Source organism: Lactuca saligna, chromosome 4 (assembly GCF_052625555.1).
Source record: "Lactuca saligna cultivar CGN05327 chromosome 4, ASM5262555v1, whole genome shotgun sequence".
NCBI lineage: Eukaryota > Viridiplantae > Streptophyta > Magnoliopsida > Asterales > Asteraceae > Lactuca > Lactuca saligna.
Genome location: NC_136420.1, coordinates 52,404,799 through 52,424,666, shown reverse-complemented (window position 1 = coordinate 52,424,666; position 19,868 = coordinate 52,404,799). Strand labels below are relative to the sequence as shown.

General features: G+C 35.0%; 1 protein-coding gene across 1 annotated transcript; it reads left to right on the top strand.

The window, feature by feature from the left end:
- The first annotated feature begins 10,190 nt into the window (after positions 1 to 10,190).
- Positions 10,191 to 10,850, top strand: LOC145039609 (uncharacterized). Its single transcript, XM_078987643.1, has one exon. The coding sequence runs from the start codon at positions 10,191 to 10,193 to the stop codon at positions 10,848 to 10,850; it is 660 nt and encodes a 219-aa protein (XP_078843769.1).
- The last annotated feature ends 9,018 nt before the right edge of the window (positions 10,851 to 19,868 follow it).

Sequence of the window (19,868 nt, the reverse complement as noted above, 5' to 3'; positions counted from 1 at the left end):
TACTTGAGGCCTTGGCCTCGGTTCGTCCACGTCACCCCTATGCGAGCCTACCCGTCCCGTCCCATCCGAAGCCGAGGCAATCGAGGACTCGGTCACGCATGACACACGAGTACGCCCCGTGTACCGAGGTCTCTCAGCCCCCTATAAAAGGGATGCGAGGGTTCCGGGAAAATTACACCATTTCTCTCATTTCTCTTAAATTTTTGCCTTGTTTTCCGTTCCCGTGCTACCTCGAAGCCCCGATCACTTTACTCGAGTCCCGAAGGTCATTTGGGCTCCCGAGATTCCCGAGAATCCCGAGGAAATCCACTTTCTCGAGCCGATATTATGTCCGGTTTTCATCCCGCAACCTCCAATCTTACAAGTGAGTTCATACCCCTATAATTTACACTTTTAAATGTTTTATGAGTACTTTTACATGCTTTTAAGGGGGAGGGGGGGAATACAAGTAAAACACTCGATTATTATCGTGTGTTATATAAACTTTCACTTTACGCGTTTTATCAAAGGAATCATATGTGATTTGAAACTATCAAAAGGAAACTTTCATATGCAAATTATACCACGACAACATTTTATCTTTTGAAATGAGAAACGATTTATGTATTTATATAAATCAGATACTTGCTTATACTACATTTCTGTGTGTCGGTTTTGGCACTGCAAAAACTACACTTTTCATAACAAGTGAACATTTTTACTAAGGGTTTATTATACAAACGAAACACACTTTTAGTAAACTATAGTAGGGATAGTTTCACGAGAATACTAAGAACTTTTACATACATGGAAATACTATTTCAAGAAGCTACTTTCATATACAATAACGAATGAACATTTTCACATGTAAATCTGTTTTATACTAAGTTTTGTGAGACATTAACTTCACGTAAGTTCGAGTACACATTTCAAGTCCTGTATTATATACCATAATCCCTTGGAGGGGGAGCATGGTGTTTGTGTATAGATCTATACGGGCTTGACAACCCACGCCCTGACTGTTAGCTACAATCCACCATTTGGGGTGACAAACGTCAGAACATTCCAACGCCTGAAGAACGTTGTGTATAGGCATTCCTTGTCAATAGTATGTTTATAAAACTCACATAGAGTATTAAAAACACAATGATTTATGTGGTTTTTCAGACGTATTGGAAATTTTATACGTGCATACATTTACTAGAAACAAACATTGGTCTTGAAAGAAGGCTACATTTATACTAGTAGAAAATATCAGATTTTCTAGGAACAAGCAAACAAGGAACAAAAACATTTCATTTCATACAAACATTGTCATTAAATACTTATGAAACTCACCAGCTTAAATGCTGATCTACTCTTTCAAAACTACATGTATGTCCCAGGGATTCAGTCATTACAGGTAACAAACAGATTTTGGAGAAGGGACGCTGCGGCGCCAGTTTAATTTCATATTTTGACATCATATTGTAATTGATTTTGAACATGTACACTTTTAAACAATGTAAAATTTCAATTATATATATGATGGTTGTATTGCTTTCTTTACTATGTATTCATTTGTTACGTTACCATATAAAGTCATCCGCCCCCGAGCGTTTCCGCCATTCCTGTTTGGGGGTGTGACAGTAACCCTTGTGAAATATAATATAACTTGGTTAAGACTATTTAGATTTATTCTAAATAATCTTATATTAAAAAGTTATTTTTGACGTTTATTGTCTCTAAATTGAGTAGCCCGAATCTGCAGGCGTTACAATTATCTCCCCCTTAGGATGATTACATCCCAGAATCATCAATGAAACAAGGCTTGTACAATGACTCCATATGTTATCTCTTCATCATAGGTAATAATCATCACTTCTATGTTCCTTCGAATAAGTATCTAACTCTTGGAATTCTTGATCATAGGTGGTGCTCAATCTTGCATCTGCTCTTTATCCTATGTTGGATTTCCAATCGTAGCCTTTGAGTTAAAAAATAAATCCTGATTGGAGACTCCTACTTCTTATTAAGCAGACTTATCTTAGGAGAAGTTCTTTGATTACCACAATAGACCTAGGTCATCTTGGAATGACCTCTCATCGTATGATGCAACACTTAGGCTCATATCTTTTAGAGTCAAATTACAGAACAAAATATACATTCTTTCATGTTCTAATGTGATATAATTGTTGGACTATGTGTCTAAGCCTATAACTATAATTGATATGTACTTGACCCGATACAGCATGGTCCATTTGGGTTGTAACACAATGGAACAATTTGATAGGATGGATATTTGAGAAAGAGGTTATTTAATATTTATTAATATATTATAAGTATAATGTATTAATTGAGAAATCATATTATTTAATTAGTATTGATCAAGAATTAATCTGAAATTAATTTAGTGATCAAAAGAGACTAATTAAATTTGCAGGGACTGATTAGGTAAATCAGTAATAATTATAGTTTGTGCTAATGAATCCATGTTGATTAGAAATTGACTAAATCTTCATGACGATCCATGAAGAGTTAGTCCATAAGGCTAATAAGTTATTGGATTAAAAGCCCAAGTGAATTAAGGTTTACAAGTTTAAACCTTAAGGATTCTAAACAATAAATGTAATCCCTAACTTGCTAAAATCGGCCCCCTAATAAGTGTAAGAAACTATAACCGATTTTATGTCTCCTTATTTCTCTCTCGAATTCCTCCTGTTTTTCTTGGTTTGTTATAAGACATTTGAGGCATCATACTTGAGGTGCTAGGCTCTTGAAAGACACATTCCTACAAGCTACAACAAAGAGGTAGTCTTCTAACTTACTTTTATGATTCATATGTCAAATTGTATGCTAGTTGTAGGCTTCATTCTTTGGAAAATTTTGTTGCATGTATAACTAGAGAAAACTTAGATCCAAAGCTATTAGGGTTGTATGTGCACCATAGGAGTGTTATAGTACACAAAACCCAACAGTGGTATCAGAGGCATGGGTGTTTTCTGTTATATAGATGCATTTGTTTATTGTTCAAAGTTGAAAAACTGCATTTTTGCAATCTGCCAGGGTGAACTCGCCAAGTCCACATATGAACTCGACGAGTTCATCATGAACTCGACGAGTCCATGCCATGACTTGGTGAGTTGCACAGTCTTTTGATGAATTTTCGAGTTTTTTTGGCCAATTTTGGATTAGGATCATTACCAAAACTGTTTTGGTTCATAAAATTTGATTTTGTTGATATGGTAATGATTATCCCCATCTAATAACATGATGATTGCAAAAAAAATTTTAAGATAATTACTTGATTTTGTGGAAAAACTAATTATTTGTAAAAATTTAAATTATTTTGCTACAAGAGCTGAATTCAATCAATTTAGTAAAAGATAAAATGATATGATTGTTTTATAAGTTTAAAATTTGATGTAAATATTTTTTGGAGAGTTACAAAACTTGGTTTTAAGTTTTGGAATTCTAAAAGTTTTTTAAGGAGTTACAATATTTGTCATCAAATTTGCAACTCAAAAGTTTTTGAAGAGTTCCATAAGTTATGGAACTTGAAAATTCTCATCTCCATAAAACAAATTAACACCTTAAGTTATGGAGTTCAAAAGTTTTTCAAGAATTACACAACTTGCCCTCAAGTTGTAAAAAGTTGAAAAGGCTCAATTGAGAACCATTGAATTCAAAGAAACCATAGGAATTTGAAAAAGTTTTCAAAAATGTAACTCATGGGTTCTTAACATAAAATTAATTAAATAGTTTTAATTTGATTTAGCATCTTGTTTTTTTTTTGAATAGTTCAATTAACTCTTATGGACTTTATTAATAGTTAATTAAATGTTTAATTAAAATAGTTTTATTAAATCCGTAATCATATGGTTTAAGTTTAATTAAATTAAGAGTATTATTTATTAATAGATTAAACCATCATGTATTTTAAAAGTTTAAAATACACCCTTATACTATATAAAATTAAAAGTCTAATATATTATATATATGTATAATTAAAAGGTCAGTATTACCGTTAGTAGTCCTCATTCACGAAGCCAATCTATAAGGGGGTATAAGGAAACTGCCTATAAAATGGTAGTTGAATGAGTGTCCACTCTTACCCACCGCTTCCTTGATTGGTGGAGGATCATTAGCTAAACGGGTAGGATATGACACAAACTTCCATTAAAATTATAATGAAAATACCAAGTAACTAAACATTTATAAATTCCCAATTTTAGTTACTTAGGAAAAATGTAAATTTGGTGCTAACCCATGAAATTGCACTTTGCACCTTGCTAAGTCGTTAGTGGAGCGTGTGTGGTTAACCGACACACTAATTTGACTATCAAGGGTGGAAAGGGGTAGCTTGGTGTTAATCATGGATCAATGGAGTGTGTGTGGTTAATTGGCACATTGATTAGGTGATATGTAATATCGAGAGTACCAAGCTAATTTACATGGTTATTCACACCTTGTTTGTGATCCTCGACATCCCAATCACAAACCTGAAGGGAACAATTGAGATTTAAACATGCCATTGAAATGTTCAATTAATCTCAAAGGATCTAGGAATTTCAATTTATTTAAAACCTAAAATTCATTTTCTTTTTTCATGGTGGAAATTGGTAAATCACTATTTACCTACCTTAAAATATTTTGCAATTGGATTACATCATCCCTCTTCCGAATTGTAAATTATTGTGTTAGGTCATAGCCTTAATATTTTATTTGGGTGTTATATTAAGGACATAAATCAATTAAACCTGAATTTCTCCCTTGTAGATGTCTAGTTCAGACAAGTTTGGTCTTCTCGGATCTTTTGGAAAAAAAGCTTTCCTCGTGAAGATGATGTTCCCACAAATCATACTTCACTTTCTCCACCTCCTCCAATAGTTTTCGCTAATCTACATGTTCAAAGACTTTAAAAGTTCAAGATCACTCAAGCCCTATTGACAAGAAAACATGAAGATGGAAAGTCTATGTGTGCTCACGTCTTGGTCATGAAGCTGCATATTGACAGGTTGGGAATGTTAGGTGTCGTGTTCCCAAGGAAGCTGGCTGTTGACATGGTTCTTCATTCACTACCTAAGTTATATAGTTAGTTTTAGTAAAGACTACTATGTGACATATCATGATGTAACCCTTATCGATCTTACCTGTTTGCTTATTGTTGTTGAATCAACAATGATTTGGCGTATTGGTAAAGCAAACCTGATTGGAAGATCTACTTCCCAAGCTACTATGGACATAGGCAATGACATGGATATCCTAGAAATGATTCCTTCTCCTAAAGGAAAGAAATTGGCCATGGTCAAAATTTTTGATCATAAAAGAAAAGCCAATTTTGAGATAGTTCCATGTGCATATGCCAAAGAGTCCACTTGTTTCTACTTCCATTTGAAGGGAAATTGGAAACGAATCTGCCCTGATTACCTGTTAAATCTAAGAGAGGGTAAAATCTAATTGTATGGTTCTACTTCAGATAAATCTACTGTATAACTCTATTAAGTTCCTATTTGGAGATTCTTAATACATGATGTGATAAGATTACATTTTGATGTTTTGTAGGATCGAAGAAGAGAAAGAAGGCTTAAAGAAAGAGCGAGTTGAGTCTGATCGCCAAGAATGGATTTCGATCGCATGATTCGATGATCGGAATTTTGAGATGATGCTTAGGAGTTATGATAGATTGCTTAGAAATGTATAGTAACATAGTTTTCATTTGTAATTGCTTTGTAAGGAAATGTTTTTCCGCAAACTTTATAAATAAAGAAAAATTTTGTTTTATCTTTGTTGGTGCATGGAAATGCTCCACAAATAATGAGTGTTTATTAGGTTGTATTTTCCCTTTGTTGTATTTTGTGGTGTAAATACTCTCCCACCTATATAAAGGGAGAGGTGGTCATTTCTTATTTTTAAGCTAGCTCATTTTACTTTTCTTAGAAGATTACTTTTCTCACAATGTAATCTAGAGAGAGAGAGAGAGAAAGTCGGTGGGTTCTCCCACCTAGGGAGAGTTTCTCTCCCACCATGTTCTTCATGCTTCATTAATATTATTATTCTCTGTTGTTCTTAGTCTTTTTCATGAACGCATATTATGTTCTTCGTGTTCATACTTACAAAAACACGATTAATCCCGAGATATCTTACTTCCGCACTCACCATTCATTATAAAAATGGGTATCTACAATTGGTATCAGAGCCGTACCTTGAAGATCTCACGATTAGTTCAAGGGAACGACTCCCGTTCGGTGATTATCTTGTGATTTTTCCGTGTTTCTGCAAGTAAAATTTTCGGGTTTCTTACCGGACTTTTTTATGAAGTTCTTTCTTAGTTCTATCTTATGGGTGATTCTATCTTAGTAAAAATAAAATGTTGTTGCTGCTGCTCGTTCTATTTGTTGCTGGAAGAATATGTTCTTAAAAGATTATTATTTTTGCCGTTGAAGAAATGAAAATTTTGGTGAAGAAATTATTTTTGTGGTCTCCAAATTGTTGAAGAATTTGCTCTAGGAGTTCTCTTGTTCTTGGATGAAAATACACAATTAATGGGCTTACTTTCTCTAAAGTGGTGCTCTTTTTTTTTACCCACCAACTTGGAAATCTTCTTCAGGCATGAAGACTTTTATTTCTCATTATTCTTGTTGTAGATCTTTAATTGAAGAAATATTGGACGTATATTGTGTTTGCAAAAAGCACTTTGTCCTTTTTGCTCTTTTGGGTAAAAAGTAATTCACTCATATTTGCCTTCCCAAGCAAAAACCATGTGACATTGTCCAATCCCATCACCTTTTGTCCCTTAAAAACCCCCTGTACACTCTTCTTTTTGCCTTCCCAAGACCTACCTTTGATTTAGAATGCATTATAAAAAGATTTCCTCATTAAAATATGAATAAATGGCCTTCGCGGTACCATTTTTCATGAAAAAATAGCATTTTTCGTCACCTGTTCAGCCCTTCTTGGAGCCTAGAACCGCAACCAAAAACTGCCTACCGGAGTCTCCTAAGAAGCCTCCCCGCAACCCCTCTTAAGCCTTGATCCGAAGCCTCTTGACCGCAGCCTTCCCTTCTTCCTGGCTGAGGATCCGAAGCCTTCCCTCTTAGCCTGCTGACCGCAACCTGCTTACTGAAGTCTCCTTTTACAGAATCCTCTCGGATCGCAACCTCGGACCGAAGTCCTCATCCGCAGGCTTTCGCTTGCCTGCTCGCCCTACTGCAGCTCACATGCGCAGCTGGGATCTTTCGGACCACATGCGCGCTTACCATTCTTCGCACTGCAGCCTAGCTGCTCCTTGCCTACAGCAGTCCACTTCAGGTCCATCCGCACCCAGCCTCCTATCGCAACCACCACTCCCTACCGAAGGCAGAACTCACCCGTCTCACCCCCTGTCATCCGAACCCACCCCTCCGCCTTCCCCTCTGATCCGCAACAACCTCTGACTCGTAGCCTCCTCTCTCTAGCGCCCCCTTCCTCAGCTCCGCCCCCTCTCCTCCTTCAGCCTTCCGTTCCCTCCTTCTTCCTCCTCCCATCCACTCCTTCCCTCCTTCTTCCTTAACCTTTTATCCTCCTTCTCCTTTATTTTTTTTAACGACATTTTTTTATTCATATTTTTTCTGCATTATTTTTTTAAAATTAATTAATTTTTTTCAGCCAATTATTTTTTTTATTTAGTCAATTATTTTATTTAACACTAATTTTTTTTAATTAGCCATTTTTTATTATAACCAATTTTTTAATAAAACCAATTATTTTTTTAACACCAATTTTTGCCACCACCTACCCATGGATTGTCACATTGGTTATTCATTTCATGCCGCTTATTATTATTGGAAGAATATTCTTACCGCAGTCAGACTTCATATTATTCTTTGTGATGCTTGCACCGCAACGGCGATTGATCAACAAAGTTGTTTCGCAATCTTCATGTTATGGGATTTTATGACTTGTTGCTTATGATTTTTGGTTGACGAATCATGTATCTTGAGCATGTGGACTTTATTTTCTATTGAAAGCCACTTCAAGTGTTCTGGCACTGCAGTTTGGATATTTGGATATATATATTTTTGGCACAACATATTATTTTCTCAGCACAGCTTCAGCAACTATGTCACCCGCCTCCTCATGACCGCAAGAGTATTTATTTTACTCTTTCTCATTTCTTATCGAGACCCTTCATACATCTAGGGAGAGCTTCTCTAATAGCTCTTGGTATCCCGCACTCTCCATCCGATGATTTGTTGATTTTTGATATCCGGTCATTGGTTATCAAAAATAGGGAGAGAATATCATCTGGATTTGGTTATTATGATTGTTTGAGTTTGGATTTTTGAAGACTTCTGAAGACGATTATTTATTTAGTGATGCGATGTGGCACTTATTTTTGGTCTTTACGGATCAAATTTTTGGCATTACTCGATGTTTTCCGATTCAGATTATTTATTATTCGGACTCTAACACAGGATGATTGTGTGTTTGCCTTCGGTTCAGATTCTTATGGTTTCACGAGTTTGGATTTGTGATATGTTGAAGACGAACATTATTTTGGCGATGTGACGTGACACGTATTTTTGGTCCTTAGATCAAATTTTTGGCATTGCTGGACCATGTTTTTGGACTCACATTATCTTTATCCGGACTACATTTTATGGATGCTTCACATTTTTAGCAGATTATTCTTTGAAGAATTTCGATGTATTATGATTTGAGAACTCAAGATGTTTTTCAGACTTTTGAAGCCGAAGTGGTTCTTTTATTGGATCTTCTACTTGCTCATTATGACCTCCTTCTTCGGGTGATTATGACTGGTTTGAAGATTTGGATCTTATTTTTTCTACTTCATTGGTTGTGCTTTGAAGCCGAAGACCTTCATTGTTAGAGATTCATGGCCAGTTTCAGACTTCACAGACACTTTAGAGTATTAGAGACATTTCAGCACTTGATTTCATTTTATTATCATACTTGCTAGTCGGATTACTATATTATAGCCTTGTATCACTTATTGTATCTCTCATCATTTGTAAGCGTTTAGGGAGAGAATGTTGGTGCATTGGAATGTTCCACAAATAATGAGTGTTTATTAGGTTGTATTTTCCCTTTATTGTATTTTGTGGTGTAAATACTCTCCCTCCTATATAAAGGGAGAGTTGGTCATTTCTTATTTTTAAGCTAGCTCATTTTACTTTTCTTAGAAGATTAATTTTGGGATAATGTCACTGTAGCACATGGAACTTTTAACATTTGGCTAATTTGGTCCTTAAAGTTTTTTTTGGTACATTAGACCATTAAACTCGTAATTGACCTTTTAATTACACCATTTTAGCAACTTTTAGAATGTTTCCCGGTTATACGATGCCATTTTGTCAATTATTATATATTTTTTGTCTAATTCCAATGCCACGTGAGATATGCCACATCAATTAATGAAATACGACGCTTAAAGCCTTTCGTCTTCAGCTATCGAGCTTCACTAGTCTTCTTCTTCATTATTCAGCTGTAAAAGAAACTGATTTAGGGTTTGTGAAGCATTCCTATGATCGAGCTGAAAGAAACAAAGAACTCGCAGCAATGGCACAATCGGTACCTAATGGACTGTTTGTGATGGTGGAACTTAACTACCAAGGGGTATTTAATCGAAATCGTTTTTCTTACACTAGTGGTGTTAAAACCATCTTCAATGATGTTGAATTTTCTTCTATGACTTATTCTGAGTTTGTGACCTTCTGCGAACGTTTCATGCATGAAGAGTGTAGAAAATATTACTACTGTGAACCAGACATGTCCTTCATGGAAGGGCTTAATCCCGAATATTCTTCTTTTATTTTTGATGCTTATGGAACAGATGGTGTAATTTCGGTTTATGTGGATCATATTGGGGTTGGTGTTGATGGGTGGCATGATGATGAAGATAATGATGATGATGAACATGACCCTTGTATTGATGGTGAAAATGAAGACAACATAGATGAACTTAGAAATGTTGCCTTTGAATTTAATGAGGATGTAGTGCATATGAATAGGACATCAAATGATCCTTTGTTGAGTAAGTTATGTGTTGATGATGAGGATGCAAAAAACATTGTAGATGATGACAATGGGAGAGAAGTTGAAGTTAACATACAAGCTCATTCCATATTTAATGAGCTATTACACTGGAAAAAAACAAAAACCATTTTTAGGGATGAGATTTAAGGGTCCAGGGCAAGTAAAATCAATGTTGTGTAACTATGCTGTAGCTAATGGATATCAATTGTGTTTTGAAAAAAATAATAGGACAAGACTTTTTGTTGAGGTGTAGCAAAGGTGCTTGCACATTTAGATTATGGGCTTCCTGGATGAGTGATGAAGAGAATTTCCAAATCAAGTCACTAAAAGCTTATCATAATTGTGCTAGGAACTTCAAGTTTGGATCATTGGTGACATATGCATGGATTGGGAGTCACTATACCAAAGAGATTGTAGAAAGTCAGAAAATAAGTGTAAGGAAGCTTAGGTTAAAGGTAATGGCCAAGTTTGGTATCCAAGTTAGTATGGGGCAATGTAGAAGAGCAAAGAAGTATGCACTAAAACTTGTTGAAGGAAACCTTGTTGAACATTATGGTAAGCTATGGTCATATGGTCATGAGATTTTAAGGACAAATCCTGGGTCAACTGTGAAACTAGATATGGAGGATGGGCCAGATGGAAAGAAATATTTTAGCAAGTTCTATTGTTGTTTTCAAGGAGTTAAACAAGGTTGGATTGAAGGGTGTAGAAGGGTAATTGGTCTTGATGGATGTTTTCTTAAAGGTGTTTGTAAGGGAGAATTGCTTTGTGCTATTGGGAGGGATGCAAATGACAAGATATATACTATTGCTTGGGCAGTGGTTAATGTGGAGAACAAGCAGAATTGGAAGTAGTTTCTAGAGCTTCTCATTGATGATCTACACTTGAATTTAGGCAATGGTTTCAGTTTAATGTCATACCAACATAAGGTTAGTATTTTACATAGTAATGCATTTATGTTAATTTTAGACTATATGAATTTCACCTTTTTACTAATACATGGTTTGATAGAGGCTGTTAAAGAGTTGCTGCCATATGTAGAGCACAGGCAGTGTGCTAGACATATTTGTCAAAATTTGCAGAAGAGATTTACTGGTGCCATATATCATACCTTGTTTTGGAGAGCATCTAAATCCACAACTGAGCATGCTTTTAAAGTTGTGATGAAAGAAATTGAGACATTGAACCCAGATGCCCATCAATATCTCATGGAGAAAGATCCTAAAACATGGTCTAGAGCTTTCTTTCAAGCTGGAAGGCGTTGTGATACAGTTGAAAATGGGTTCTCAGAAAGTTTTAATGTTGTAATAGTAGATGCTAGGAAGAAGCCCATAATTACCATGTTAGAGGAGATACGATTATACATGATGGAAAGAATCTACAACATGAAATTAAAGGGACAACAATGGGGAAATCATATTTGTCCAGAGATAAGGGATAAGGTGAATTTGCTTAAAAAAGCTCAAAGGCATTATTAGGTACTACCAAGTGGATTAAACCAGTTTGAGGTAAGGGGAGCAATAGATGCATATGAGGTGGACTTAGAAAGAAAAACATGCTCATGTAGGTTGTGGCAATTGAATGGATATGGATGTGCTCATTCTGTAGCTAGCATATCCTTTCTTAATATGGATGTAGAAGCCTATGTAGACAACATGTTTAGCACAACCACATTTAGAAAGGCATACAATTACATAATTGCTCCCATGAATAGCAGTGACATGTGGCCAGAGACAAACTATACTCCACCATTTCCTCCTATTAATAGAAGGATGCCTGGTAGGCCAACTACTAAGAGGAAGAAATCCACTACAGAGAATACAGTAACACACATGGTTTCTAAGGCTGGAAAGAAAATCAGATGTAGTATTTGCAAGGAGATAGGTCACAACAAGGCCACTTGTCCAAAGAGAAGGCCTCAAAAGTTAAATGTAAAGAAACAGAAGAAACAAAAAGTATGTGTGAACCAAAATACAGGACATGTAAAACAAATTAAAATATAAGATTAATTACATATAATTTGTTACTAACATAATTATATCATGCCATGTAGGGTAGTACAAGTGAACCACAACAACATGAAGAGGTTGAAATGACTCCAATTGAGATGGATACTACTCAAAATGATATGCAAGTTGCTCCTACTGATGTTGAATCTAGTAGTGCAATGGATTTTAGTCATTATATGCAATTTACTCCACCTAGATGTTATGAAGGTGATGATGGTGTTATGGGTGAGGAAGCTGATGTGGTTGAGGAAGCTGTTGTGGTTGAGCAAGTTGTTCAAGATGAGGAGGCTGAGGAGGTTGATCCTGTTATCCAAGTTGATAATGTAAATGTTTAGGAGGTTGATGAGGTTAAACCTAATACCCAAGTGGATAATGGTAATGTTCAGGAGGTTGCTCCTGTTAACCAAGTTCAGCAAGTTTGTGTTAGGCCAATTTCAGATATTTTGAAGAGGATAAGGAGAAGAAAGTCAGAGAGAATACTGAAGCTGAAATTAGGCAAAACAATTGGTGGTGTTAATGATCCAGGAAATTCGAAGGGAAAAGATCTTGTAATTGATTAGTGTTTATTGTAATTTGTGTTTAAAGTTTATGTAATGGGATGATGGTAAATTGGATTTAAAGTTTAGGTAATAGGATGATGGTAATTTATATTTAAAGTTTATGTAATAGGATGTTGGTCATTTATATTTAAGTATGTGTGACATTAAAGGGTATTTTGGTCATTTAAGTATGTATGAAAGAAAAAGGGTAATCTGGTCATTTAAGTATTTATGACAGAAAAGGGTAATTTGGTCATTTATTTATTGATGACAGATAAGGGTATGTAGGTAATTCATTTATGTATGCAAGAAAAGGGTAATTTGGTCATTTAAGTATGTATGACAGAAAAAGGTAATTTGGTCATTCATTTATGTATGTAAGAAAAGGGTAATTTGGTCATTTATTTATGTATGCAAGAAAAGGGTATGTTGGTCATTTATTTATGTATGACATGAAGTATGAAAGTATGTTACCATTTTAAGTAAAATCATGACATTTGGCTTTGAATATTTATGCATGGAAAAAATTGGAATAATGTGCGTGCATGGGGATGTTTTATATGGCCCTAGATTTGTTTTTTTTAATGGCTTCACAGGTCCCATTTTTTCATTATTAAAATGGTCCCCATACTCATAGTGTACTTCCACATGGACCACTTCCTAATTAAATATATTTGTTGGGAATATAGACCATGCATATGTTTGATAAACATCATCTGATTATACAAAATGCCCTACAATTGGGACTTTGAATATTTTTTTACATTACTTATCATACGCCCTTTCATTAGGGACTTACCACCTTACAACATCAACACATTAAGGTTGATAACCCCAACTTATAACTAAAACCAGCTTCAATACATACAAAATGCCCTTATGGAATTGACTTTCTAGTCTGCCTTTACAAAAAATACAAGGGATCCCAAAAAAACAAAAGCTTACCCTAACCAACCAAACTAACTACACTGACCCCCCTAACTTCAAAACAGATAGGCCCAAGCAAGCAAACAATAGGGCAACTATCATCCTGTACCTGCCTATTGCCTTCCTTGCATCATGAACTTATTTCTCACTCTTTGCCACCTTATACTGCTCCTGTGATAGCAGAAACTCCACTTCAGCAATCCTTCTCCTCAAATTGTTCATCTCAAACATTTCATCTTTGGCATCCAGTTTCTGCTTTAGAGAATATAGCAGGTTTTTGTAGTACTCGTCTGCCTATTCTTCATCTTTCCATTCAAAGAAGCTACATTTCCTCAACCAAGTCTATAAAAAGCCAATAAAATTAGGGTTTGACTGACAATCCCAAATCAACTACCTTTAATGTTCGAGCGAAATGGGTTTTATTCACAGTGATCGTCAAGAAAGGAAATAAAATTAGGTTTTTAATAGATGAAACAAAATACAAATACACCATTATCGTCTTTACAGAAAGAAACAACACATCAAACCATAAAATACTAACTTATCAAAATCAAGAGAATCGGGACCTACCATACTGTTTTGATAATTCCAGAATCGCCTCCCAGGGTTTGTTATCTTCCACCAGGTTCGTTCTTTAGCTGGAACGACACAATCACAAACCTTTACCCCTTCTTGCGACTAAACATGAGTGACTTGTAGCTGATTCCTTGACGTTGATGAGCTCGAAGACATTCTTCTTCAGGATGGAAATAGTCAGGGAGGGAGAAGTCTTTGACTTTTTAGAGAAGGATAAGTAAAGATTGAAAGGAGGTCTGAATGAGGGTTTCAATTAATAAGCCTGTATCGACAACTGGACCACGTAAGATTATTTGACACATCAGCATGCCACATAAGCATTGTAACCAGGAAACCTTCTAAAATGGTGTAATTAAAAGGTCAATTACGATTTTAATGGTCTAATGTACCAAAAAAAACTTTTAAGGACCAAATTAGCCAAATGTTAAAAGTTCCATGTGCTACAGTCACATTATCCCATTAATTTTCTCACAATGTAATCTAGAGAGAGAGAAAGTCAGTGGGTTCTCCCACCCAGGGAGATTTTCTCTCCCACCATGTTCTTCTTGCTTCATTAATATTATTATTCTCTTTTGTTCTTAGTCTTTTTCATGAACTAATATTATGTTCTTCATGTTCATACTTACAAAAACACGATTAATCTCAAGATATCTTACTTCCCCCCTCACCGTTCGTTATAAAAATGGGTCTCTACAATCTTAATTATACATCCTTACAATGTCATTTGTGAAAATTGATGTTTGTATGTTTCTATTGTTAGCAATGTTGAAAATGGATTTGATTCTTTCGTTTGTGGTAGTGTCAAGATTTACCGAATAAGGAAGGATTCTCATCAACCAAGTTTCATTTGGACAAAAACTTGGAATCATGCAACTTGTATTGTATGATGAATGAGAATCTTCATCTTTAGGAAATTAAGACTAATTCCTTGTTAACATGTATATGTGAGTCAAGTGAAGGACTAAGGGATCTAGTACACATCATTGTGCACTGGTTAGGTCCACCATAAAGAACAATAAGAGTATTCGGTATTATTTACTAAAAGTTTGGTAAATATGGTTATGATTACAAGATTAAGTGTGATTCTGAATCATTGAAAAAGTTTCAATGTATAGAAGAACGAATAAAAGGAATCAAACAGGCAGAAAGATTAAAAGTTTCTCCAATCTGAAAGGAAAGGAGAATAATTTAGTATCATGTTTTATGATCATTTTAATTATTATGAAAACCATATCACAACTGATCCTCTAAGGACGCCTTAGTGCATTTGTATGACTAAGAAGAGGAATCGAGAATTGTTGAAATGGTTAAATCAATTAAGGAGAGTCATACTTCTTTCCAAAAATCAAGTCTTAGAATTATTCTCCAAGAATTTAACTTGAGTTACATATCTTAAGTAGGTTTATAACACATTTGTCATTGGTAGTTGTGATGTCTTGGATAAGACAAATACTAGCTAATACCGATTATATGAAGTGTCATTCTTGATAAGAATCCATACTAACTCTTGAATATTTGTTGGTCAAGGAATGAGTCTTGAAAAGAGAATCTTATATGTTAAGAGGACAATGGGAGTCTTAAAAATCTTAAAAAGCTTCAAGAACTAATCAAGAAAAAACATATTGATTATCGCTAGCACACGACTTGAGGTTTGTAACCTATCGTGTTGACATATTCTTGTTTTTGTTCCCATTCCAGTTAAAGTTGACTATGCATGTGAGTTCTATGAGTTTTCAATTGGTTGCATAACAACCTGGAAGCAATTGTAGGCCCTTGTACTGCCAGGTGGCAATAAATTAAGATTGAAAAAGTTCAGTACATATGAGTTTGGATTTGTCACTAACCTTGTCTTGTAATTATGGTTATGACAAATTCACATGGACAGGAACACATACACCATTAATCTAAGTGATAAAGGTTTTTCTCCGCTTCATGAAAATGATTGTGAGGAAAATTTTTCACTAAGTAGATTTTTAGGAGATAGCAATTGTGATATATGCATTCTCAAATTCGATTATGATTATGGCATCGCTCTACATAGTTCAATTTTGTGAGAAATGGCAAAAGGTCTAAACATTTGAGACTTATTGCTTTAAATTCTAAAATTGTTTGGACACACATGTGAGCAGTCTAAGGAAAGGTGTATAAGTTTAAGAAGCCTAGATCAAGTCTTATCGAAGCACCTTGTATCAGAAATCATAACTTTGGTAAGAAAGTCAACAAGTATTGGATTCTAGAAGTCCAACTTATTCCGCAGTACATGTCAAAGCTAGTGGGAGCATAAGTGTTATGCTAATAAGAATGTAATTATTATTCTAGTGGGAGCACAATTATTACATTAAATTTTGTGAGTTAGCAATGTTAATTATAGAAAACAAAAGTTTCAGTTCGCAATGTTGCAAAGGTTAAAAAGTTGTTTTGCTATAATTAAGGGAGAGGAACTCATACTTCATTTCAAATCTAAAAGCTTAGATTGAAATATTAATTGGACTTTGTCATGGATATATATATATATATATATATATATATATATATATATATATATATATATATATATATATATAAATGATTACCATATTGGAATGTTTCAACATGAGAATTCTATGTATGGAAATGTTATAGCAAAAGACTGGTCAATTATCATGTCTTTATGTAAGAAATTTTGAATCATATCCCATATGCTTCAGATATAGGATCGATTGCATATGATATAATATTCATGTATTCTAATTTTGCAAATGTTACCGGTTATGACTAAATTGGTTAAACAATTGTCAAGGACAATCTAAGGTTCACTAAGCTAATGATCCATGTTGATTAGATATGGACTAAATTTTTATGAGGATCCTTAAAGAGACTATAACCGATTTTATGTCTCCTTACTTATCTCTCAAATATAATATATTTGAGGCATCACACTTGTGGTGCTAGGCTCTTGAAAGACCAATTCCTACAAGTTACAACACAAAGGTAATCTTCTAACTTACTTTTATGATTCATATGTCAAATTGTATGCTAGTTGCAGGCTTCACGCTTTCGAAATTTTTGTTGCATGTATAACTAGAGAAAACTTAGATCCAAAGCTATTATAGTTATATGTGCACCATAGGAGTGTTATAGTACACAAAACCCAACAATAATCACATTCTAGCATGTAGCAATTCTAGTTACAAGCTTCTTACATTTACAATAGTTGCGATACTTCTATTGATTGCTTCATTATCTTTCACTTCAATCGTCTGGCTTAAGTCAAATGCTACATCAATCTTAGTTATTTGAACCATTTAACATACTCATCTTAGTCAGAATCGATTTGATTTGACCACTAGGGTTGTATTAACAACCATCTTCTTAGTCATTACCGAAACGATAGTAACGACATACATGAACAAAACGGAATTAATTACTAGCTTCTTGGTAACCTTGTGACTTTCCCTGATCCAAGTGTGAGTCCTGTGCTTTCGGTAGTATAGACCTCTACTACCATTCACACCTACTCATACTCATCCCAAGTATTGTCTCACAGTCCTCCAAGTCACCATACAAGAATTTCACATAATCATTTAACACATCAGAGGAGATAACGAAACTTTATATTATTTATCGAAATGATTACATACACATTCAAGTTCAATGTATAATATGCTTCTAACAGGCTACACCACATGTCACTATGGCTACCTCATATCTTGATCTTCGGATATTAAGTCCTCAGCCTTGATTCTTCGCATCGTCAGTTTCTTCGTCGAGGATCGTTTGGAATGCCCTGGTATTTTGCTTTGGTGGCACATTTGGCTTCGTTGCCCCTTCCTTATATGGGAAATATTGCTTGAAGTGTCTTCTCGACCACACATAAAGCATACTTCTCTCTGGGTTATGCATTCATTGGCATAGTGACCAGTGCTCCCATATTTGAAGCAGGTCACCTCTTTATTACATCTCCCGGTGTATTTCCTTCTGCATTTTTCACGCCACTTCTCTTCATTGCTATCCCCATGCCTCTTGTTGTTGGGTTCAAACTTAACAAACGTATTTGTCTTTTCAGATCTTGAGGATCCCTCAAACTTCCTCTTCTCGCCTACCTCAACTCTTTCCAAACCCTTTCCCTAAGTTGGATCTCCACATTCTTGGCTACTCAAATGGCTGTCTTCAAGGTCGTTGCCATTTTTACTGTTGCACCAAAGTCTGTTGGCAACCCGTTAGCAAACCTATCTATCTTGGAGAGTTCAGTAGGCACCAAGTAGGGAAATAGCTTCATCTTCTCGGTGAATGGGGTGGCATATTCATCCATACACATCTTCCCTTTGCTTAGGTTCTGAAACTCATTGTTTATATCTATCAAATCTATTTTGGAGCAGTATTGCATTTTTAACTGCTCCATGAATGCTTCCCAAGACATCCTAAGGGCTTCTCCCCATGAAATTGTATCTGAAATAACTTCCACCAACTTAAAACTATGGTCTTCAGTTGTCAAACTACAAAGAGGGTCTTTTGCTTATTGATGTAGTTGCAGCTTTTAAATACCATTTCCATCTTGGAGATCTAGTCCATGATCTCTACAAGCTTCAAGCTTCCAGAAAGACTCTATGGCTTGGCACCGAAGACGTTATTCTACATGAGCCCATCCCAACCAATCCTTTTGTTTAGGTCATTCTTCCTAACCATTTGGGGTTCAATTTAACACACAGTCTGACTATAGTTCCCTACATCATATTGCTTAATGATTTGCTTGGGTTGTTCAACAGGCCTATTAAGCTCATCCCTATTATGTAGAAGTAAATGCCTTGTTTCCTCCATATGACGATCCAACCTCATTTGGAGCATCTCTTGCACTCCTGCCATTATGATTGGATCAAGTGTAGCTGCCACTTCTGATGCATGCTAAATCACAGGCCGTTGATTACCATTTCCATTGGAGTTTCCACTTCGGGTTCTTTCCATGTCGATATATACACCAGTTCAGACGTTCGGTGTGCATTGATGAGAATTTAGATAGGGAGACTTTATTTTCAATTGACGTACAAATCTCCTCATCACTCCGAAAAGTTATATGCCGGTTCTAATATCGTATTTAAACATTTAAAAATCTAAACTCATAAAATGTCCAGATCCGGACGACAACAAACCATAGATCCGATCATATAATGCTTATCATAAATCATTTAGAACATAAAATCATTTTAGGATTTTGTTTCCAAAATTAAGATAGTGCTTGTGTTTATTTATGTGTACTACCTAAATTATATTAGACACACTCAACTCTCAATCATCGGTTAGCATTCTAAGTTTAAGTCTAGAAATAATTCCTTATGCCTAGTTCTCTTAAACTAATACTCTGACATCAATTGTGACATCCCCATTTTTACAGCTAGAAAAGACTGATTTGTATATGTTTTATTTTTTTAAAATCATAATACCTTTTACAGAAATATCATGTGTAATTTGTTGCCAGAAAAACATGATAAATACGTTATCAAAGCATTTCCGAAGAAATGTATTTTATTCCTTATAAAATGTTGGATTGTCATCGCCAGTACAGTAACATAAGCATAAACAGACCATACTTTCATTTACACTTGTGATCTACATAACCTTAATTTCTCAGTAAAATGTAGTTTTATATCCACACCTGTGATACAAATAAACTGAGTGGGTCGGGTTGGGAAACCTGGTGAGTAAATAAGGATTTCAATCCTACAATTATATATATATATATATATATATATATATATATATATATATATATATATATATATATATATATATATATATATATATATATATATATAAGACCTCACAAGTATACAATTTCACCATGTAT

Excerpts from the sequence above, each read along its gene's own strand:
- LOC145039609 (XM_078987643.1), top strand. The coding sequence starts at position 10,191 with ATGGATATCAATTGTGTTTTGAAAAAAATAATAGGACAAGACTTTTTG.